Source organism: Anarrhichthys ocellatus, unplaced genomic scaffold (assembly GCF_004355925.1).
Source record: "Anarrhichthys ocellatus isolate YVR2014 unplaced genomic scaffold, GSC_Weel_1.0 scaffold111, whole genome shotgun sequence".
In the NCBI taxonomy this organism is placed as follows: Eukaryota; Metazoa; Chordata; class Actinopteri; order Perciformes; family Anarhichadidae; genus Anarrhichthys; species Anarrhichthys ocellatus.
Window position 1 is genome coordinate 425,149 of NW_022280141.1, and position 24,033 is coordinate 449,181.

Consider the following 24,033-nt stretch of genomic DNA (forward strand, 5'->3'; position numbering starts at 1 on the left):
CACACACACACACACACACACACACACACACACACACACACACACACAACACACACACACGTATCAGTCAATCAGAGAAGTGCAGAGGCTGAACTGAACACAGACGACAACACTGTCATGGCTGTTTCTGCAAATTTATCTGCAGACGGCACCGGGGGGGGAGGCTTGCATACCTGTTTGAAAGCTCAACTCCTCCCGTATATCTGCACCATATTTGCATGTTATCTGGCCTTTCCATTTTCCACGGCTGAATAGCTGATGTGTTGCAGCCCGCATATCTGTTAGTGAGCTGCTGGTGGCTCTGCCTTCACGTCCTCTTACTCAGAGATTACCGCTTAGCTACTTTCCCTCCAGCCAGCACTACAGCAGCTCTGCAACACATTTCTGTTATCTCAAAGAAACGCCTCTCCTCTCCTCTGTCCTTTCCTCGCCTCTCCTGTTCTATCCTATCATCTTGTCTCCTCTCCTGTGTCCTTTCATCACCTCTCCTGTTCTATCCTATCATCTTGTCTCCTCTCCTGTGTCCTTTTCTCACCTCTCCTGTTCTATCCTATCCGCTTGTCTCCTCTCCTGTGTCCTTTCCTCATCTCTCCCATTCTATCCTGTCCTCTCTTCTCTCCTCTGTCCTCTGCTCAACTGTCCTGTGCTCTCCTTTCCGCTTCATGTCCTCTCATCTTTTGTCCTCTCCTCTCATCTGTCTTCTCCTAGCATGTCCTCTCTTCTGACCTCTCTACTCCTCTCCTCTCCTCTATCCTCTTGTGTCCTCTCCTATGCTCTCCTGTCATTGTTTGCAGGAAATCAAATCTGCTAAATGTCTCTAGTTTCTGAACATCTTTGTAAACGGGTTGATTCCTTCATTTTTTACGAGAGCATATTCTTTGTATCCTGTTATGCTTCTTTATTATTATCGCTGACTAACAGAAATGAGAATTTTTCTTCCAAAGTGGTGGTTTCTTATTAATTCTCTCGAGTAGTGATGCATGGCAACTTTTACCAGCGGTTCAGAAATGGTTGTAAACAGGAAAGTATCAGCAGTATGCATGCAAGTTCAGAGAGCAGCACCTGCCTTTCAAAAACTACATTTTTGTCAAAGTACTGGCCCTTCATGAGCTTTCTCTCTGGCCTCTGTCATGCTCAGTGGTTCGGGCAAAGAGGAAAACTGCCAGTCTGTTTGGTTGCCCAGCGCTGGGAGACTTGGCTGCAGCAGAAGTGCACTTACAAACAAACATCTCTCTGTTAGGTGAGATAACTGCTCTCTGGTGACCATTTACTGGCCTGCACCTATGAGACAATGTGAAACTAAGCTTATTGTGTCATCAAATGGCAATTCATTTGTTCACCCATCCATCTATCCACTGATCAATACCTCCATCATGCTGCTTATCCCAGTCTATGGTGGCAGGGTGAAAAGAGCAGACCGCGCTTTACCCCCCAGCAATGTCCTCCACTATTTTCTTTAAGTGCCTCCCGGATTCATCCTCGGTGTTTGTTCCGGTAACACCACAACAGGAAGGCGACCGGGTCAGCCTGCAACTCTCAGGTTCAGGAGTATCATCTTGACTCTGAGGGATTCAGAAAACCCCTGAAGAGCTGGGGTTTATCCATTTCTATTTGCTTTACAGTCCCTTTGCAGAGCTCCTGACCGTATGTGAGGTTTGGAGCGAGAATCAGTGGGTAAATATAGAACTCCAGCATGTGTGGCTGTACCACAATCCGACACAATTCTGATACAATTGAGATTCCTTAAACACCGGTCCACCAGTTTGGTCCAGATTTAAACAGTGTACATTTACAGTACATTACATTCATTTTGCCGTTTTTGTCCAAAGCCACTTCCAATAAGTGCATTCAAGCCACGTAGGATGGATTGCCACCATGAGATTGAAATTTGTGATTTTGAGCGAAATGCCTATTGGATGAACAGCCATGACATTTTATTCACATATTTTACATTCTATTCTTGTTTCCCTCAGGATGAACTGTGATCACTGTGGTGACCCCCTGTTACCCGACCCGCCAGATGATTTGTTACACTGAACCATCTGAGAAGCCGCCATTGGAAACTGTTTGAAAAAAGGCAGCCACTTTCAGAAAAATACGTGGTTGATTGGATGAACACCAGGCGGCAACCTCATGTTCTGCAGAGTGAAGCCAACGTGGAAGTGTCTTAAAACTTGCATCCTCTCTACTGGCCACCAGGGGGCGACTCCTTCGGTTGCAAAAGAAGTCTGATTCTATAGAAGTCTATGAGAAAATGACTCTACTTCTCTCTTGATTTATTCCCTCAGTAAACATTGTAAACATGAGTTTATGGTCTCAATCTCTAGTTTCAAGTCTTCTTCAATACAGCATGATGTTCATTTAGTGAATGATGGTCCATTTAGAGTCAAATAGACCATAAAGCAGGGTATGCTTTAGGGCGGGGCTACCTTGTGATTGACAGGTTGCTACCCTACTGGAGCCGTATACGCCGTCTCTACGTTACGTTCCCCTTTTTAGGGTCTAAGGGATGAGGGGAGTAACAATATAAAATTCCCGGGGAAAGAGAATCATGAGCAACAGATGGGTTAACAAAAGATATTTATTTACAAAAGATGAACTGCTCACACGGCAGCAACTGAGAACTACTTTGTTATGACCAGAAAGCGACACTACTTGACCATATACGAACAGCACACACGGCTTAAACACACGCTCGCTCGCTCGCTCGCTCACACACACACACACACACACACACACACACACACACACACAGCTCCACTACTGCGGTTTGGCCCAAGGGGTTGTCCTTATGGAGCTCCCAGCTTCTTATTCACCACTAATCAGTGATTGAGCGCAGCTGCGTTCGATGACCCGGCAGCTGGCATCCAGGGAAAGGCCTGCGCCCGAGAGGACACTGAGGGGGGGTGGGCGGAGCACAAGCACAACACGGCATGTAAGACTACGTCACTATTCCGCCGTCCAAATACAGTAACTTACACTCATTGGCTGCAAAAAAACAACATGGCTTCAAAACATCAGTCCACAAACCAATGGGTGACGTCATGATGACTACGTCCACTTGTATACAGTCTATGGGTAGCACTTTAACATTTAGCTCAATGGACAAGAACAGCCCCTCAGAGCCGCCAGCATGCCTGTAGACATTTGTCTTGTTTGTCTTTAATTAAAAACACATAAAGACTCATTTCAGCAAAGCTGCCTCAGCACAAGAAGACTGTAGAGATCAAATCAAAACTGTTCATTCCCACAGTGCTCAGTCCTGTCAGGCCTAATGTCCACTGGGAATGAGGGGGAGAAATGCCCATCATCACCTTTCAAAATCCATGCTTTCCATCCACGAGTGAGAAACTACAATTTAAGACTTTTCAGCTGCAGCATTGCAGGGAAGGAAACTACTACTTATGGGTACTTAACATCCGATCATTTGTAGCATTCCGCATTCATTTGCATTACGTCCATGCAGCACATTTTTTATTGCTTGTTCTGTGCTGTATTTTGTTGCATTTGCCTGAATTTGCAGCTCATGTCCCTCGACGATGCTCTCTGCAGCAGAGACGTGGAGGAGTACGAAATGGGATGTGTCACTGCTTATCACTGTCCCAAATATAGAAATTGAATCTGCTGTTGGGTAGTGGGGTTCAAGCCAGAGAAAGGGGGAGGAGGGAGTGAGGGAGGTCCTGAGGCGGACCTTGTTGTGCTGTCAAATACAGATCCCTCTAGGATGAACTCCATTTTTTTCTCTATTTCATGTCTGGATGTGATATGATGTGTTTTACTGCACACTTTTTAGGTTTGCACACAAAGCCAAAGACATATTTCTGCCTTTTGCAGGCAAAAAAATAGAAAAAGTATTTATTTTTTCTCTCTCTGTGCAGTGACCTTCTCCGTTATTTGTTGCCTATTCATTTCATGTTGTTTTAGGTGGTGTACAAAAACAAAGACTAATACAGGCAAAGCAAGGATTGTTAACCCTTCATATTCTGGGAGCCATAGAGACGAGGTTAAGAGTAGTGAGTGAAAAGTCAGCAGGCAGTCAATGGCAGTATAAAACGGGTAATCAAAGATGTTTTTAAGAAAGTGTGAGTCCCCACAACCACGAGAGGTCCATGAGGATGCACCCATATCATGATGCAGTTTGCTGCAGCAGAATGCGAGATTAGCTGTGGACAGACACAGAGGTGCGCACTCACTCAGTCGTGGACACACGGACTCACACAGTCACACACACGACCGAACACATAACAGACTTGGTTCCATTAAAGAGAAACACACAATGACACAATAGCTATACCTCTTGTAAAGGGGAAATTTTTTCATTATGTATTTTTTGCCTTATTTTTTATTGTTATTATTATTCATGTTTCTCATGAACGTATTATTTCACATTTTTGGAATCACTGTTTGATATTGTTCTTGTTAGATTCAGCTTCTTTTGTAAAAATAATAATTTCAGCCAAAAGTTAAACTTGAAACGAATGAATACTTTTAAAAGGAAAAAAAAAAAGCTCTCTGACCTCGGCCACATCCAAAACACCTTTGAGATGAACTGGAGCACCGACTCTGAGCCGGCCCTGATCACCCGGCATCAGCGCTGGATCTCATGAACCCTCTTGTGGCTGAACGGGAGAAAAATCCCTGCAGCCAGGTTCCAGGCCAACCATTTGGTTATTGAAATTCAATGTTTAACAATTCTATCTGGGTGTAATGTTTGGGTGTCAACATGCTTTTTTGGCTGTTTTTGTGTTCTTCTTTAAAATACTTTGTCAATGGGGGCACTTCCCGTTTTCTGTTGTGGACCATGATGACTGACAGTGACTCGTGTCCTCTCACCTCTGGCAGGTATCTGGATCAAACCCAGCCGAACGTCCAGGATGAGGGAGAAGAGGGCCGACTTTGTGGCAGGATGCCTGGGAGGAAGGGTGATTGCAGCCGGTGGTCTAGGTCAGCACCTCCCTTTCCTTTAGCTTGGTCCGTGTGTTCTTTTCTGTCAATTTGATCCAGCGCTGTGCTTTGACCCACAAAGGAAAGAAAGGGAAGAGAGACGGAACAACGGAGCAGGTCATCCTGTGATTGATTTCCAATGTTGCAGTACCTTTTGTCTGTTAATGGCCAAACCTTACAATGGGGTATGTGATGTATTGGAGTAATCTGATCAGGTTAAGTGTTTCACCTCAGCATGAGCACAACAATGTGCCTGATGCTTTCTGACTGCAGTGTGTGATTTCAAGGAAAAAGTTCTAGAATTACACTGATTGTTCAATTTTTCTTTCCCTGTTTGTTCTCTTCTACTCTGGAGGTAAGCAACTCAATGTAGCAGAGTAGAAATCCTGATGTTTAATCTGTAGTATTGACAAGCTCCAAAAAGGCTGGATTCTGCTTTTCCCATTCCTCAACTCAATAGCGTCTTTCATTGGGAGCCTCTTGACAGGCCGCTACGACCTGCAGGGCGAGGGTCACGTGGCTGACTGACGAAGAAGTCAGCAGGCTAGTTTTCTATAGCATTTCATCCCAGCTATTGTCAGTAGAAGAGGGGAAACGGTGAGGAAGCAAAAATACTGTTTTTTCACCTCTACTAATTTGAATTGTCTTTTTTAATATCAAAACTTCCGGTGCCCTTGCTCAGACCACACCTGTCTTTGACCTCGGCCTTAAAGCTTTGTGACTGCATCTTGCACGGTTGTGTCGCTAACGTTGTGACAAAACCTGTGCACAGACAGACATATAAACACCTCAAAAGCATCTGTGGTAGTTCCAGATACAGTAGGAGCCTCAGAGACCACATTTTGCCACAGCGACACACACGAGGTGAAAACAAATCCAGCGTTGATGTCGCGGCTGCTAACCGTATTTCAGGATCCCCCTCAAAATCTTCACGACTCTACTATCTGTTAATTCTCTTTAGACTTTTAGGACAGCTTAAGACTTCCTCTGTTTAGAACTTCTACAATAATATCAGCTGATGAGGCAGACACACCTCAATGCCATTTTAATAAGACAACCAAAACATCATTGTCAATTTTCAATTTCTTAGAAAGGTATGTCTATTGTACCATTTTTTTTCAAATAAGAACTTACTTCGTAAATAGTTGATGACCAGGTATTAACTTGTAAACTAGTAGATTAGCTAACTAGTGGTAGTGCTAGCTCAGGGTCGTGTGATCTTTGCCTTGCAGGTCACAGCAGTCCATCAGTCATCTTACCTCCATCATACCCCATACTCAAAATGTGTTGTCTCCAAGGCTATGCAAAGGTTATATTCTGACTGTAGAACACACCCTCTGAATTCAGAGAAGACATTATGCAAATGTTTTCACAGGCTGAGTCGTCCTCACGACAAATCCACTGATCTTCATGTGTGAAATGACGACACAAAGCAGAGCCTTGAAAATAACTACCTAGTAACGTGTTTCTGCTGAATTCATATAGTAATTACTAACGTTACTATTACTGTTCAGTTAAGATATTTAATGAACACAGTTGCTTCATCTGATAATAAAAGGCCTCACCACTTACAATCAGTGAAGTTGTCATTGCAGACTTTACTGCTTACAGCAAATCAAACACCGCAACTGTGATTCATCACAGACACCATACACATGCTCACACACACACACACACACAACCAAATTAATTATCCATTAACTTTCTATTTTCTGCTTGACCGAGCTGCATTTGTTAATTTGAATATAGTGTGAAGAGAGACTGAGCAATGCTACCAATGAATCAAACGTCAGCGTTTGTCCTCGCAGACATGCTTGTTAAGAAGATATTGATTTACATTGCATGCATCAGCAGATTACACACATTACAGGGTGTATATACTGTATATATATATATATATATGTATATATATATATATATATATATATACATTAAACTTGTGTGGTAGTTATGAAAGGAACTCTATTAGCAGATTTAAAAGCATCTTGTATTCCTGCAAGAATGTCTCTCTGCACATTGCACACAAACAGTATGCGCACTGTTCGTGTGCGATGCGCAGAGAGCTAGATGAACAACAGAATGAATAGGAATGGTTTTACTATCAAAGCCGATACGTGCTGTATTTTGCTGTGTGACCATTTCTGAGATTTTAAGCAGTGAAGGCTTTATTAAAGGTGCATTCTGTTGCATTACAAGTGTTGTACAGATGCTTAAAGATGCTACGCCTTTACATAGTTATTTATTGATTTAAAGCCTTATTCCTTGGATAGTTTATTCACAAATTCCCATGTAGCTGTAATTCAGTTTGGCAGTTTTGTTTTTCTCTGTCCACAGCTCAGAGTGACAGACAATAATATGAGAGACATCTGTTTAGACGGTGTGTAAGAGAGAAAGAGAGGAACACGTCAGTCTTGTCCTGCTGAGAGGGACAATTAGAAATGTAGCAGCCGACAAGAGAGAGAGAAAGGGAAGAGGATCGAATGAGATACAAGAGTGGTGTGCGTGCGTGCGTGCGTGCGTGCGTGCGTGCGTGTGTGTGTGCGTGCCCCTATGTTTCCTAAAGTGAAAATGACAGCTTGGGAGTGTGAGAGGAAAAGAGGGAGATATGTTTCTTTGTGAGTGTCAGCTGTGCGTCCGGCTCACCATGTAATCCGTGGGGATATTTCGGGCCTGTGAGTCATAGCTGGTTAATAGGACATTTCCAACCCTCTGCCTTTGGGAAATGAAAGAGGAAAATACATTCACAAAGTGCATCTATAATGCAGTTATACTGTATGTGTGTGCACATAAATAAATGTATACAGTCCAGGGTAGGATGAAGTAGTCCTTGCATAAGTTTTACATATATACGTATTATATGTGTATAAATTAACTTGATTGAAAAGCAGCATTTTAAAGAGCAGCAGCAGGAGTGGCCAAGGATCGTCTAGAGGGAGCCACATTTCTTGAGGCATTAATATTCTACCAATGAATGGCTGAAACATAAATGAATAGGCTGCTTGCAGAAACATGCACCTACCTTCTACCTTCACTTGAAATCCTCACCGCTAAGCTAACTCGCTTCAACCTGTTCGCTCACACACATTCGCCGCAGCTCTCTCTCTCGCATCAAACAAACAGGTACAACCAAACATGCCGGCCTGACTAACTTATTGTTGCTAAGCTCATTCTAACTGTTAGCGCTAATCCGGGCAACAACTTTCTGGCCTGACAAGTGATGGTCAATGGTAAAGTTGAATTCTGTTACAGTTAGTTCTCAGATCTGAAAAGATATAAAGAAAAAAATAATCCAAGGTACTTTTCTTTTATGAACGCCTTTTTTTTTTTTTGGTAGCTAATACTGCACATGACATAACAAATTCTAAAGGTATCATAGGAAAGACAAGCAGATGCCATATTAGTATGGCTTTTATAGCTCTTCTGTGCTCGAGTATGTGAGTTGAAAATGTAAAAAACAAACTATTGAAACCATTCAAAAAAAATGTCACACACATGGAAAAAGCTACTCAGTGATTCTCAATTTGTGTCCATGTTCATTTCTGCGTGTTTGTGTTTATTAGAGACACTTACGCACCCTGTATCAGTCCATCTCTGCTGCACTGCCCCGATATCTGTGCACCCCCACCGTGTCTGTATAGCTCACGATGAGCGCCCGACAACTTGACATCCACATGTTAATTGCAATTAGATGCAACTCGTCAGAGAAGGAAGATTTGAGGTGCAATTATGTACTCAGCCATATCATTTCATCTTTGCCAGAAATGTGCACACACACACACACACACACACACACACACACACACACACAGACAGGCATTTGCGTACCAAATACAGCACTAACATATACTTTATATTTGCTTCATCTGCGCCTCTCAACCTTTTGAATGTGCATTACCATCATCATCTTTGACATCTCTTTAAGCCTATTACACTGGATTATATTTGTATAGCCGCCTAAACCGCAAGCCAGAAATAACACAATGTCAGAGACGTGTAATGATTCATAATGTGGCTTGAACTGAAAAATCTGAAGGTACATGTTGATATATCCGTGTCTGCGACTAACTTCTGTGTAATTTTGCCATTTTGTGTCAATGCAAAGTGCCATGGCAACGTTCACACATGACATTATGAAACAATATTTGAATGTTAGTTTGGAATGAACTACATGGTGGTTCATTGAGCGAGGAAGAACTTTTGAAAGTAAGGGGGCGTGTCAGTCTTATCTTTAAGACTCTGGAGTAATTCTCAAAACATTTCAGAACTAAAACGAGCTCCTTGGTCTGAGAGAGGTTAGCGGCAATTCAGAGGACTCTGAACTCACCTCGACCACAGTGTTTAGACAAAGCAAGGCAAAAGCAAGGTAACATAACAACAGTGAGACCCAACAAAAGCAAGTCAAATTGAAACCCTGAATAAACAGTCAAACAGATGAAACAATAAAACCAGTTGATACAACTATAGACATGTTGATGGCTGGTAAGGTTACTTCGGGTCTAGCTCACCAATAGATCCAATAACAATGTAGATGACGGTTTGGACATATCTGCGCATTTCTTTTGTTTACTTGAGAACACTGTGAGTTAACTCCTGTGAAACTGTAGCCAAGAATTCAGGATGCATTTTGTGTCCAACAACAGCAATGGCGGGAATTTTGAGCCAGTCTTTTATATTTTTTGTTATTCCATGTTTCTGGAAATGACTGGCCGGTCGTTTCAAATTGATCACATTTTTACTCGTACCGGTCTGTTTTTGGTCTTGACAAGGTCTCAACTTGGTCTTGGTCTTAAACTTGATTTAGTGTCATTTTTCAAAGTCTTGGTCTTGTCTCGGTCTCGATACACTGTGATCTCGGTCATGACTTGGTCTTCGTTTCGGTGGTCCTGACTACAACACTTCTTTTTGCATCCTTATATATCCAGGTATCACTACATTTGAATAAAGGTTAGTAACTATATATAAATAACAGTGTGCTGTATATTGTAAAATACATGAGAGATTGTTGACAGCATCAGACTGCACAGTTTGCTTGATGAAGCTGAGTACTCCCGTCCTCTCGACTTTAGCTTGCCGAGTGCAACCTCCCAAGGAAACGAGTCCAAACTAGGTGGACCCCATATTGAGTCACTGTAGACATAGTGAGAAAGTCAATTCATAAAACATGATGTCATCCATAACGACGTCAACCCCTCCCTTCCTATCAGTTTATCATCTCTCTCAGTTTCACGGTAAAAAAAACTGCTCTTAGCAGCTTTATGAAGGAGAAACTTTTAGCGAGCAACATTTAGTGCCATTTAGGAGGTAGATATGGGTAAGATAAAATATGAATCCCGAGCTTGAGTGATTGTCATTATGAGTTTTTATGAGCAAATACGTCACTGATTATTCTCCCCCCGAGCTACAATTATAGACGGGGATTGAGAACAGGGCAACATGATCTCCACTCCTCTCCTGCGTAGAGGAACAGTTGGTCTGCTATTGAAACTAAATGGCCATTTGAAAAACACACAAACTATCAGGTAGACACGGAGAGCAAAGGAGGACAACATTCCACTTCACTAGCCATGGAGGTGCAGTATTGGTAGTAAGGTTGTTTTCATACATTGCTGGTTTCCGCCTCTCTTTAGAAGATCTTTTCAGGTATACTATAGGATGCTAACTGTTCACCCTTAGCCCTATCCATCAGGACAAAACGCATAATATAGCATATCCAAAATGAAGCAGGAATAACTCCACAACATGAGGCCCAATGCATATTTCAAGTCTCATTTGAATATTAAGAGGCTAAGGACTGTGGTAGACATATTTCTATTACCATTCTAGAGACAGTGGAGATGCAATAAAGGAAAAAAATAAGATGTTTTTCTTCGCGTAGTATCACATCTAAATTTCAAAGGCAATATCACTATTACAACAAATATATAGAGATAATGATGCAACTGAATGTCTTCTCCTACTCGTTGACTTTAACTGTTATACATTTGCTGAGAATACACTCAAATCCCACATTTAAAACAGACTTTTCAAAGATATTCTCAGGCGCTCTCTATGTTTTGGCCATGTTTACTCCTTACATGTTGACTGCTTACTTGTTTTACTTCACAACACTATTTACATCCATATAACCATGTTACAAATACCATAAATCGACCGAAAACATTGAAATGGTAATAAACACAATGAGTATTGATCAATATTCACATATCACCAAAGAGCTCCTTGCCATAAGGCGAATAAATGGAGAATGCAAAGACCCATCGTGCTGGAATAGATCTCATTGGAACCCTCTGGCTCAGGGGATTACAATGATGCTGTCTGTCGCCATCTGGGGTCTGAATCTATATTCACTTGGAGCAGAATTGCAGTCAGAGTCCGTCTCTCCGTGACAATCTCTGTGACTCTCTGGATGTTTATCACTGCTGCAAACATTTAGGGAGCTAAATCTCCCGTTGTGTCAAAGACAACATCGCCCTTGGTTAAATATTTTTGACAGGAACATAGACTCATGTCAGTGTGATGGTCAAATGTGAAGTTTGACTGCTTTGTTTCCCCGTTGACAGGCCGCTGTGTGTTTCCATGTAAGGTTTGTTCAGATGCATTAGACAGCTCGGCATTTCTAGATTACAGCACTACCGAGCATGTTTCTGTAAACTGCCAAAATATATACACCGGATCTTTTGAACACCACCTACTCGTATACGTATTTACAAAGGCTAAATCTGTACAACTTTCTTATTGAAATGCTTGGTAATAGGAGATAGGTTGGACAACACACAATTGGTTTACGGATTCTGAAAGCTGAAGACTCCATGTTATCAAATCAGTATACCATGCATATCTTCTATCCATTTTCGGCAACTTTTTCGTCTCACTGTGTCTCTTGCCAGGGTGTACAAGCTCGCCCATGTGGTGATGAGTCATGGTGGCCATGTTGAGCTGCTATTTGTCCCCTGAAAACGTCTCTTGCTTCTGCTACACAAACATTAGTTACGGAGAACAGCAAGTCAGAAGATCACGGACGAGTGCTGAGAATTACCTGCTAAAATATGATAAGTGCTGTAAATGATGCCGTTTGCATTTCAAACATTACCACAAGCTCCTCTGCAGGTTTGTTGTGCTGTGCTATTGTCTCGCTGTCTGAAAACAGACGCAACGGGAAGTCTCAGGGAGGCGAACAGAAGAGACAGAAACATAAACACCTGTGAGCTTCGGAAAGGGAAACACTGAAGAATAGAGACGGAAACAGTAGAGGATGAAAATGATATTGGAGCTGAAACTGCCAAAAGAATTACAGGATGCAAGAGATGAATTCTTGTTTGGGACTTTTTGTATTTCTTAAGCGATTCCTAACTTTGTGACCCTAATCACCTACATATCTACATGTCTACATGTGTGAAAAACAGAATGGAAAATCTGTCTGTTTTTGTGTGGGGTGTCTCGTACTCTAGCTTTCAATTATCTTAAAGTTTGTTCCCAGCTTTACCGTTTCACTGATACGAGCAGGCCTCTAGATCAGTTTGGATGTCAGGAGTAAAAACATGAGGCACATCGAAGGATCGTGTCTTTAATTTAAAAGTGAATTACATCAATTTATAAATAAAAATCACTCCTTGAACGACTGGTGAAATCCAACAGTGTTAAAGCTAAACGTTAGCATGAAGCTAATGGAGATTTAGTAAGTGGTTAGAAGGCGCACATCGTGAAAGAGGAGTTGGGCTGAACAGAGCATGAGGAGGACGGATGAGTCGAGTGTTAAGAAAAAGTAGATGTTTCTGAGAAAGGACTTAAAGAGAAGAAGAGAAGAAATAAGGAAGATGAGCAATTAAATAAAGAAAAGACAGGAAAGAGTGAGCTTTATCAGAGACAGGCAAGAAGAGCCAAAAGGGATTACAGGAAGAAGTAATGGAAGTAAAGAGGACAGGAGGAATGGAGGTCAGGAGGAGAGAGGGAGCAGAACAGAGGACAAGAGGAGCGGCCGGCGAATTGACATGACGTCTGTCGGCTGTGAATCAAAGCAACGACAGGAAGCCTTTGAGATCCAAGAGCAGCACGCAGTATGTTTCTGTGTGTGTGTGTGTGTGTGTGTGTGTCTGTGTGTGTTTGTGTGTGTGTGTGTGTCTGTGTTTGTGTGTGTGTGGGCGTGTTAGCGTGAGCAGGCCCAGATTGCTTTGAAAAGGCCGACTCGGCGCCGCCCTCTGTTCTTCCAACAAAACAATGATAATAGCCTTCCTCGGACACACACGCCAAACACCACACACTCACCAGCCCATTCACTCGAGGACTCGCTGTGATGTGGGTGTCCATGGCGACGGCAACAACTTAGCGCCAGCTGATGCATAATGACAGCGGTTGCACCTGAGGTGAGAGGGAGGGGGAGGGGAGAGAGAGGAGAGAGACTGAACATAGATAATATTACTGCTACACTCTTAAATACGCTTTCAAAACTGCTGCTGCTACTTTGCATTTCTAAACTATGTGAAAGAACAGTAGTTGAACCTTCAGCCACAGTACATTGGCAGCTTTTAAAGTAATCTTCTCTAAATAACCAGGAGGGTTTTAATAAAAATACAGCTTTTTTTCTTTAACAGACATTTTGGCTTTGGTAGACCTGTGAGTTAGCAGGTAGTTAAGTTTACAATAAGTCACAGGCAAGAATTCCAAATAAGGAAACTCAAAAGTCCTGACTGTGGAACATATAGAAGATAATAATTGCTACAAAGGGATGTAAACTGCAACATGACTGGTTAGCGGAGGCATTCATATTCAAACCTGCATTAATCGAGCACATTGATATATTATCACCGTATAAATGTTGTGGCGAACATCTTGGCAAACAGTTGCTTATTTATACATCCAGCAGACAACATTCCTCTAGAGTCCTGATTCTTTCCATTGAATGCCAGTCCAATATTCACACCCCCTTCTCTAAAGCTGCAGACAAAAGCTCTTTCAGGAAAAGGCCGATTATTGTATTATTATTAGTCCGAGACTATTTTAGTGTGTTTACGACTCCGGGGGGTGATGGAGTCATGGGGATTCTCCATCACATTGCTGTAGGTGGTGTTACCTTGGATTTAATGTCTTTACATTTGTGTGTGCACGTGTTTGTATTAGCTCTCAGTGCAGTCCAAGTGTGTGTCACACCCGGAGGTGAGCCGTGTGAGGGGTCAGTCACGGATGAGACATGTCATGAATACGTATAAGATTAAGATTTGAATCTTCTGAGCAACTGGAACCAAATTAATATTGAATGTTTTAACACCATCAAAATCATAGCTCTGATTTATTTAACCTAATTTATACGAATGTGTTAGGTGTTGTCTGACTTGCCCTGTTTTAGAATGTCAGCAGTAATCAGTAATAATCAAAATCTATTCAAATTTAATAACTCACTTCAGATCTAAACTCTGTTTGCTTAAGATGCCTTTTGTCTCGTTCAGACAGGAGATTCAATTACATGAATATTTGTCTGTTTGCAACTGTTGTCCAACCTGAATGAAAGTCCCGGCTGATGCTGCATGTGAAACATAATTGCTTTCATCCTAACGTGTTCCTTTTTCACTTGGCAGGTAATGAACCGACGCCGTTGGGCACGGTGGAGAGCTACAACCCGGTGAAGCGGCGCTGGGAGTTCGTGGCGCCCATGCCCACCGCGCGCTGCTCCTCTGCCATCCTGCAGGCAGCCAACATGCTCTTTGTCATCGGCGGAGTGGCCCAGGGACCCAGTAACGCTTTGGAAGCCCTCTGCTTACCGGAAACGGTGTGACACACACGTGGGAGCCCAAACCGGCATTGATGTTTTATCCATGTGCGTGCATTAAACACAGATGAAATGGATCACGCGGATCGTGCTTCGATTTTTCTACTGTTATGTGGATTCCTCGTGCACGCTGGGATTTAAGAAAACTTTTTGACGTTCAATAAGCATCTTCAAGTGCAGAGACAGTTTGTGATGGAGCTGGATGAACACAAGATGAAAGGACGTTCCAGCCGGCTGCTGTGACTGGCAAGGACAGAAAACGGACAGCTTATCTACGCTGGGGAAATCAGAGCAAGAAGAACACGAGCAAAGAAAACAGACGCACACATGGTGTCTGGAGAAACAACACGCCTTTGACCTGTTGAGCATTTTTCAGAATAAAAGCAGGGTACTTTTCTGGACATTAAAGGAAGATAGGGCCATATCTGTAACTCTTTTTTTTTGCAGCAGCGTCGCTCTGCGCTGCTGCTGCAACAGTGAGCTCGGACACTTTTGTACGACCTTAGAAACAACAGCTGAGTTTTAGACAGTGATGTTCTATAGCTTTGTGAATGTTTCGGTTCATCTTCTTCTATTTTTGTTGCATACGTGTGAAAGTTAGCACTGCTAGCAAGCGCTAGCGCAGTGTCGACAACGGTGTCCCTTAAACATGCGTTCACACCGCTTGCATCTCGAGCAACCGCTTGTCAGAAGAACGGCCATTTTTCTACAACGAGCGAAGCGTCGGCTTACGTTGACCACAGTCACTGTGTTTCCTTTGTTCCTAGCTGACTGTGGTCCAACTCGCCGGCACCTCGCTCAGCTACCCATCTATCCGCCTCTACTAGCTCCGCAGCAATCAATCCCAATCAATCCGCAAGGCTCAAACGGTCCGTCACACATAACCCTTATGTTGACTTCTAGGTAGAACCCTATGAAAGGATTCCAGCCCGAAACCTTTCACAAAAGGTTCTACCAGGAACCAAAAAGGGTTCTCCGAGGGACAAACCGAAGAACCCGTCATGGTTGTAGTTTATTTCCAAAAGTGTACAGTGGGTGAGCAACTGATACTCTAAAGACTTTTGGTGGAGATTTAGTTTGTTTTGGCTGAGGTCAGGCTTTGCGTACGAGAGTTGGGGATGAAAGGTGACAGAGGGAGCGGCAGCGCAGAATGTTTTGTGACAGATTCAGTGACTTATGGACAGCAGGCGAGGTTGGGCATAAAACAAAGGAATTACCCAGTGTATTGTGTTACCATGTGGCAAGCAGCCTCTGTCGGTAGCAGTTTTGCAATCAGCTTCTCCAATCAGAATATTAAGAATATACTGTAACTCGGGAGTCCACGTGGCTTGGTCCCAGATGGCGGTACAGCCGAAAAAATGATGGGTTCCTGCTTAATTAGAAAAGTTTTATTGACACACTACAGTGTAAAACTTCAAATTTAATCTATTTATCGTATGAAAGGCATTTTTTGCAACTAAAGTAGTCAAAGCACTTGGGTGTGCTTTCACTAAAAGTTGCGCAAGAAAGAGCAGAGATGCACGGGGCATCGTTTAGAGACGACATTCATCCGCTACATTCAAACAGTTTTTAATAACTGAATAATTGTTGCAGTTGCATGACAAACTGAATTGACCAATTATGTCTCTCAATACAGGAAACTCTATTTCAAAAGAGTCATATGATCAAGAGTCATGGATACAGAGAGGGGAGAGAGAAAAAGACTGCAGATAAGTCAGAGACATACAGGAAGAGGGAGCTGTCTCTGACCCGCAGTACAAGCCTTGTTTCTTACACACACACACACACACACACACACACACACACAGATAGACGCATGTTTTTACCTGTCATGCCCCGTTTCATACACGTGTCTGGTCTGCACCATCTGGTCAGACCTCGTTAACAGAGTCAGACTTCTGTTGCTGTGAGGGAGCACTGAAGCCGCTGGAGCTCAGATGAGGTGCCAGTTGAGGCATGGCTATTTCTGGTGCAGTGTTGTGTGCATCCAATGAGTGCGTCAGGTATAAGCCACTCACACATGTACCCGTGCACACACACTCACACACAACACACAACACACCCTTTGTGTTGTTTGTACGCAGAGCCATGAGCAGACCTGGTGCAAGAAATGCAGTCGATCAGTCACAGCTCTATCTGGCAACATTAACAAAAGCTGGGAGAGAACACCGAGATCATTTTGTCTGTAAACAGCACTGCTGGTTTGGGACTCTTGCCCTCTCCATTCAACACTGATCAGCCTACTTGAACCACTGAGTGTGTGTGTGTGTGTGTGTGTGTGTGTACGGGGAGAGATGAAAATCATCTTTTATTTTTATGTCATGGATGTATTTTGAGTAGATAAGGTCTGGCAAAATGACGAGTTTATTTGCCTGTAACTTGCTCCTGCAGCACATCCTTGTGTGTGGCTCGTGGTAGTTTAAAGATGCCTCTTTAATGGCGCCACAGGGAAGAATTGGCAACAAGGCTGACCTTGCTACACTAGATCTTAAAAGCTCCATTCGCTGATTTCTTGTTGGCCACTCGGTGGCAGCAGCTCAAGCTGTAGACTCAACATGAACCCATTATCGCCTTAAGTTGATCGGACAAAGTTCTTAGCAAACAGTTGCTCAGCACATTCAGCAGACCGAGTTGTGTTTCTAACATTCTGATATTCACTCTCTTTAAGCTCTTTAGTCTCCACCAGCTCCTGAGGAAAATATCAAACCTGTTCTCCCACAATTAGTCAAATATCACAGCTTGGTCAGTGCCAACTGATGCAAACCCTTTAGTGTCTGCATGAGACGCACCAGGCTTTCAACAAACGTCATTGTAAACCCATCCGCGTCCTTTTTAGACGGTACGAGGAACTGATGCAGTACACAATAGACTGTGCAGTGCGGGTGGGACGGGAGGTTGAACAGGTCAAACAAGCACGGAACTTTCACCAAGGAGACCGCTGTTTGTGTCCCGTGTGAAACCAAAGTCGACATTGACAAGCTATAAGTGTAGTTTCTTTCCTGTAACAAACGTATACTTATTTTAAACCAAACCATGCTCTTTTCCTAAACCTAACCAAGTACTCCTGTTGCTTTACTATACTTAAAAACGAAGTAAACCTATGTTGGAAGTATTTTTTGGAAAGACACACTATGCATGTAACGAGCGGAATGTGAGGCGCCGTCCCTGACACATCCAAAACTGACATTCATTTGTAGAGCCTCCTAGTTTGAAACGCAGGGCCACTGACCAGGGGAGAACATGTTGAAACATCTGGCTTCACTGTGTTCACCAGCTAACTTTGCCCGTCTGTGACTGGAAACAAGGTTGTTGAGTGCCGGGATACCGGACCAAAATAGTAAACTTGTGGGCTGTAAAATCAAAACAGCGGGCTGAGAGACACAAAAATGCTCTGTAGAGCTGAGGTGAACTCATATTTCACAAAGCAATGTCATAATTTAGCACCGCTCTCTAAAGCCGCACTAATTGCGCTTTTTGCCACTTACTCTATGACAAGCTGAAATCTGATGTGCGGCTGCGCGTGTGTCTGCATCCACGGTTTTATGTGGGTTTGTGACTGCGTGTGGGCGCATGTGAGGTGGCTGTTATTATGCTTGTGTGTGACACCAAGCCATGCACACTTACCATCTATTATTGCGCGAGCTGTCTGGAGGATGCTCAACGTCTCCTCTGCAGTCTTACTCTTCCTCCCGCTCTTCGTTCCAGTTTACATGCCACACTGCAGTCCCCAAGGAATTCTGGGACTTTGCCAGAGCCAGCTCTGTCTTTTGGTTGTCTGGTTTTGAATTTTTTATTTTTTTGCTTTTCTCTTTCACTCCCTCTCTGAGCCTGGATTGTTTTTTTTGGTTCTTTTTAGAGAAGAAAATGTATCTTTCAATGGAAACGATGCCTCATAAATCTTGCCTCATAAAAGAGCTGGATGCTTCGGTACGGTCGCAGCTAATTTACGCGTTGTCGTGAGCGGATGATGCACAAGCGTATGTAAATGTGTATGTAAATGTGTTCTTACAAGTGGAAGTCAAAATGTATTGTGGAGCTGCTTTCTACGACAAGAGCATGAATATGGTTTTAATTCGTTTCTTGGTGACATTTGTTTTCAAACTGGAGTCTGAAGAACCTGAGGCACGGGGCAATTTTTTACAAGCAATAAAGCGCCCAAAAATGATCACGCAGGTCTTTAACACCGCACAGTGTAGGGCAAATGCCACCTGGCAACAAGTACAACACTCCCTTTCAGGCACGTGTTTATTATCAGGAACACATGGGCGTAACTTGCGTTGCCTCAAAAAAGTTGCCTTGAGCATCATTACCTCTCAAACATTTGTAGATACGCTATGTCCAAGATACATTCAGGGCCCTGTTTTAGTGTAGGCACGCTGTGCGCGGCACGCTTTGTGCCTTAATTCACACAAAAAAAAGCCCCACAGGCTCAGATTCTGACTGAACAACGGGGGTGCATACAGCACAGTGCAGTGCCGGGGGTGGAGGATGCTGAACTTACACTGTTTTCAGTTTTATGAATTCAATGCAGAGCTGTGTCTTATATTTGACAATTGAAAGCCTCTCCAGTTTTTTATTTTTTCTCTGTGCAGGCAAACTTAACACAGTTTCCTGGGCAACAGGGAACAGTGTCAACCCCTGCAGGTAGCATACACGTGTTCCCCTCACATTAGCATACCCATGTGTTCTGTTTCCTATTCGGGCCTGTAGTTGAAGAATATATCAAACCTCCCCTTGATTATTATTGATTGGGATACCAGGATTAGGTGTAATTGTATCTTCTTGTGTGTGTTAATTGTTCATGTTTGTTCATTATTTTTGCCGTCCAGTTGTTGGTGTCGTGGATTGAGGTTGTGAGGTGACACCTGTGTCGTGGCGTCGTCCAGATCGGAGCTGGGTTCCCCAAAGTGTTTGTCACTAGTCGGGCCTTCTTGCAAAGCTTCGCTTGGGTGGATGTTGCTGCAAATATATTTTTAATAGAATTATATAGAGACATCTGTTTATTTTCACCATGTTGCTGAGATAAGACGCGTCAGAGCACAGTGTGTATCATACTTGGGGTGAGAATTATCTAATGTATGGTTATTGAGTAGAAAAGCGTACATGAGGTTATATTTAGTGTGACAACAAAGACAACAGAGATTTATTTGGATGTTTTTTTTGTATTCTTATCTGTTGTGTGATTTATAACCTTCTGAGTTTTCACACCTAAATGGTCATCAGCAAAATAAAAAGACTAATTAATGTCAACACAGATTGATTATATTTTAAGATGCTTCAAATGAGCACGATCTCAAAAAACCCACGCGGCTTGAGAACCGGCCGTCATTAAAACTGACAAGTGTCGAAGTGAAACTAGGTTGTACAGACATTTTGACAAACACAAACCCAGAATCCCTCTCCTGTTCTAATCCCTCTCGCTGTGCTGTTTCCTTAACAGGGATTGACATGGTAGAACAGCTGGTAAACTGCTTTGTGGTCTCAGTGGATCAGTATTGCCATGTGCTCTGTACTGTATGTGCAAAATGTGATTTGGGAGGTTTTTACTGAACTTGATGAAATGTACTAAAATGTCACTCAAGGTGATAAGAAAGACAGAAAACTGAGCGTAAGGAAGGCTGGACTCAGACAGCATGTGATGTGTGTGTGTGTGTGTGTGTGTGTGTCTGATTCACTCAGACAGAGTGTGATGCTGTGTGTGTGTGAAATACTAAAAAGTTAGATATATCCTTATTTGTGTTATAATGCTTTACACTTTGTATTGTAGCCATATGACTGTAAACATTTGGTTGTAGAAACACTTGCAGTCAAATAGACCCACACATAGTAACTTCAAACTATGCACTTACAGTAAATCACGAACAATGACGAGCCAGATATGACCCCAGTTTACTGAGAACATATATATTTTCAAACATTGTAGCATGAGTATAAAAAACTAAAACAACATAAGTATACATACAGTTTTACACAATTGTTTATCGCACTGAGATCATGTCCAACGAGACAAATACAATTCTGCTTCAGTTGTTCCACAGCAATATCGCTAGAACATTCATCTCTAAACATTTATTAAAGGGACACTCCACCAACTTCACACATGAAGACCAGTTAACTTCTCATGCTGAGCACTACTTAGCTGGTGAGAGCAGTTGTGTAACGTCCTCCGTGGCTTAGGATCGTGCTTTCTACAGCCTGAGCAAACGTTTTGGCTCGGGGTCGAGATATAACAAGCGGCTGTAACAAACTGGGCCATTAGTATGGAGCTAGCTTAGCTTAGCATAACGCCTGGAAGCAGGGACAACTTTGTACACAAACAGAAGTGTCATAAGCACAATTTGTGGTTTTAGAGGACGTTACCTGCTGTAACTATTCTTTCAACACTTTATCCGTCCGCCTGGCTGTCGTTTGCTAAGTAATTGTTAACGCCCCCTTAAACCACAAACTCTTGTTTGTGCATGTCTGGGCCTGTATGGATTAAAGAGTTACAATAGATTCATTTAGAGGACCTGGTCGGCAGATCTTCGAAGAGACTTTTAAGAGAGCCAGGCTAGCAATTTCCCCCCCGCTTCCAGTCTTTATGCTAAGCTAACTGTCTCCCGACTCTAGCTTCATACACACAGACATGAGAGTGGTGTTCTTCTTTTCTTTTTTTCATCAACACACATTTTGTGAATTTGCTGACTTTGACGGGGGTCATACATATACCGTAGGTGGGTGAATGAGAAACCAAGGCAAACTAGAAACAATGGTACAAGTTTCAAATACTAGTGTCATACTAGCTTTAGTAGGGAAGTAGCAAAATAGTATTTCTTTACTTGTGTGGACAGATCTGACCCCAGCTGGTCATTTAATGGTTAGGCATCGCTAATTAAACAGAAGAAGCAATGGCGATGCTTTTGTTATTATAACTTTTATCATGATAACAATAGAAATCACAATACTATTATGCTGTGGTTGTTGTTGTAGTTGATCAATGTGAGACTGTAGTGTGTTCTTAAACTGTTGGTTGAGATGACATACGCAGAAGAGAACAAGCAATGTATCATGATGTATTACAAAAGTCCAGGAAAAGGCGAGACTGCATTAGTTTCAGGATGTGTTTGGGTGATGTAATGTACACAATGAAAGGCCGCCTCCCCTCACCGAAGCCTGCCAGTCACATTGTTACGCCAGTGATACCAATCATTGGGTTTTCAAAATGATAACAAGGGTTAAATGTTTGGTTAAAGTTTCATCAAGGGCAGGTATATGACGATGATAATGTTGTATGATAGAACTAGTAACAGAACCATCCTCCCTCCTCTGTTTTGCCAGACCCAGCATGCACCTGTTGGTCACGCAACATGTGGGTGTGTTTGATTTCGGTCCCTGCTAGGTGGTGTAGTAAATCAGAGTAATTAAGGTAGGCTAGCTGCAGTAAACCTGTAGAGAGGCGAAGTCCCGCCCCTTCCTGTTGACCTTATTTTTGAAAACATATGTATGGTTGTCAATGACGAGAGACAAATGATTATTAGATCCCGTTTGAATTGTGCCATGAATCACACAAATGATGTTTGTCAATCTAAAACATCATTTTGCACGTCAAGAAAGATGCATTTTGACGATAAACTGTCAAAGTACCAGACTGTGAAAATATATAATTAGAAGACTGCACACCCAAACGTTGCGTTAGCGTCATGTCTCGATGAAGCTACCGCGCCCGTGTGCTTCGTACCAGGATGCATTCAACACATGAACAACATGGTCTCACTCGTTCCCTCGCTTCCCGGATAAAAAGAGTTGCTGGATAAAAACACATCAGGTAAGACAACGGTACATTTGTGCATGGAACACCGCTAAGCTACCTAGCTAGCTAGCAAGGAATGTAACAGCCGTGTCGGTGACGTACATTGTGCGAGACAGGAGATGTAGTTCGGTTTCCCACACAACTAAATGATCCTACGTCAAATCTATGTCAACTTGAGACTTTGTTGACTTGCAAAATGATCTCTTTAATTGACAAACGTGTAATTCATGGCACAATTCAAACAAGATCAAAAAGTCATTTGTCTTTCCCCGTTCATTACTGTACTTTTTTTTTCAAAAATAAGGTCACAAAGTGGACACAGAAAGGAGCGGGACTTCGCTAACATTAACTATAACTATATAACTATAACAACGTTTACATCTAGAACATGCTGCGTGTTCAGAGTGTCACCTCTCTGCTGGTGGAGCCCTCCTGAGGCCGCAGACACCAGCAGCTTCTTCACTGCTCATTTGCATTTTCGTGTTACTTTTGTCCGCGCTCTGTAGCGGATGCGACTTGAAATGTAGCGAAGTACAATACTTGAGATAAAAAATTCTAGAGTTAAACAAAATTCTTAAATACTAGAAGTTACAAAAGGTTTTTAAAGTACTCCAAAAAAAGTACAAATAAATGAACCTGTTACTTCCACCTCTGCTTCATAAGATAATAACAATGATAATAAGGCCCTGTTTACCACCTTGAAGCAAATACAAAAAAGAAAGCCTCACATCTCCTTAGCAGCATTTAGTATGGTTACATGCTTTGGTGCGTATAGATCCATGTCAGATCACTTCATTTAGCATTTATGTAATATTTCAGACTCTCGATTGGCCGGGGGTCAGTCAGGGTGATGACAAACTGTAGCCAGCGTCAACGTGGCGGGCAGGCTTCGGTCTTCAGACCGCGTCGTGGCTATGACTCCAGTGCAGTAGTTCAGTGCCTATACTAAATGTGAGGTAGTGCCTCGACTATGAATCCTGTTCTACAATAAACTATTTTGACTTGCTGTCTGATTCCATATGTCCTGTGCACTCTTTTTTTTTTTCTTTCCTCCTGTCTGACTCCAGCACCTTCTTGTGAGGGGAAAAAGTGGAGAAGAAAAAACAGCAGCGATAATAACAGAGAGGAGCATACAGGCGTCTATTTCCATGTGCCTATCTCCATGCCAGCCTCTTGAGAGGCGTATCGGGGGCTGTCATCAGAAAAATGTCACCGGATCCATAATAGATGAAGCCGACAACATCAAAACCCTCTTCAAACGCAGCGCATGGATGGAGTGCTCCTATAGAGAGAAAAAAAATTGGAGTGAGCATTTCTATTCCCTCTGTGGTAATAACCAGATTCATGACTCCATGGTCAGCGTCTTTGCCTAAAGAATCTCCTCTCTTCATCGTCTGTCACACAGAATATTTTTTCTTACAAAAAACAAGCTGCAGTCTCCAGGAAACAGCTGTTAACACCATGTTGTGATGAGTGTGGCGATGCTTTCAGTGTTTCATACATCCTTAGATGATCACAAAGCATTTCAGCAGGTTTTGCA

General features: G+C 42.7%; 1 protein-coding gene across 1 annotated transcript in view; it reads left to right on the top strand.

The window, feature by feature from the left end:
• Positions 1-23,730, top strand: part of klhdc8b (kelch domain containing 8B) — a 115,333-nt gene extending 91,603 nt beyond the window's left edge. Inside the window, 2 exon segments of the mRNA XM_031876546.1 lie at positions 4,843-4,944; positions 14,514-23,730. Of these exon segments, the coding sequence (XP_031732406.1) occupies positions 4,843-4,944; positions 14,514-14,710 (299 nt within the window). The 3' untranslated portion in view covers positions 14,711-23,730.
• Positions 23,731-24,033: the final 303 nt, after the last annotated feature.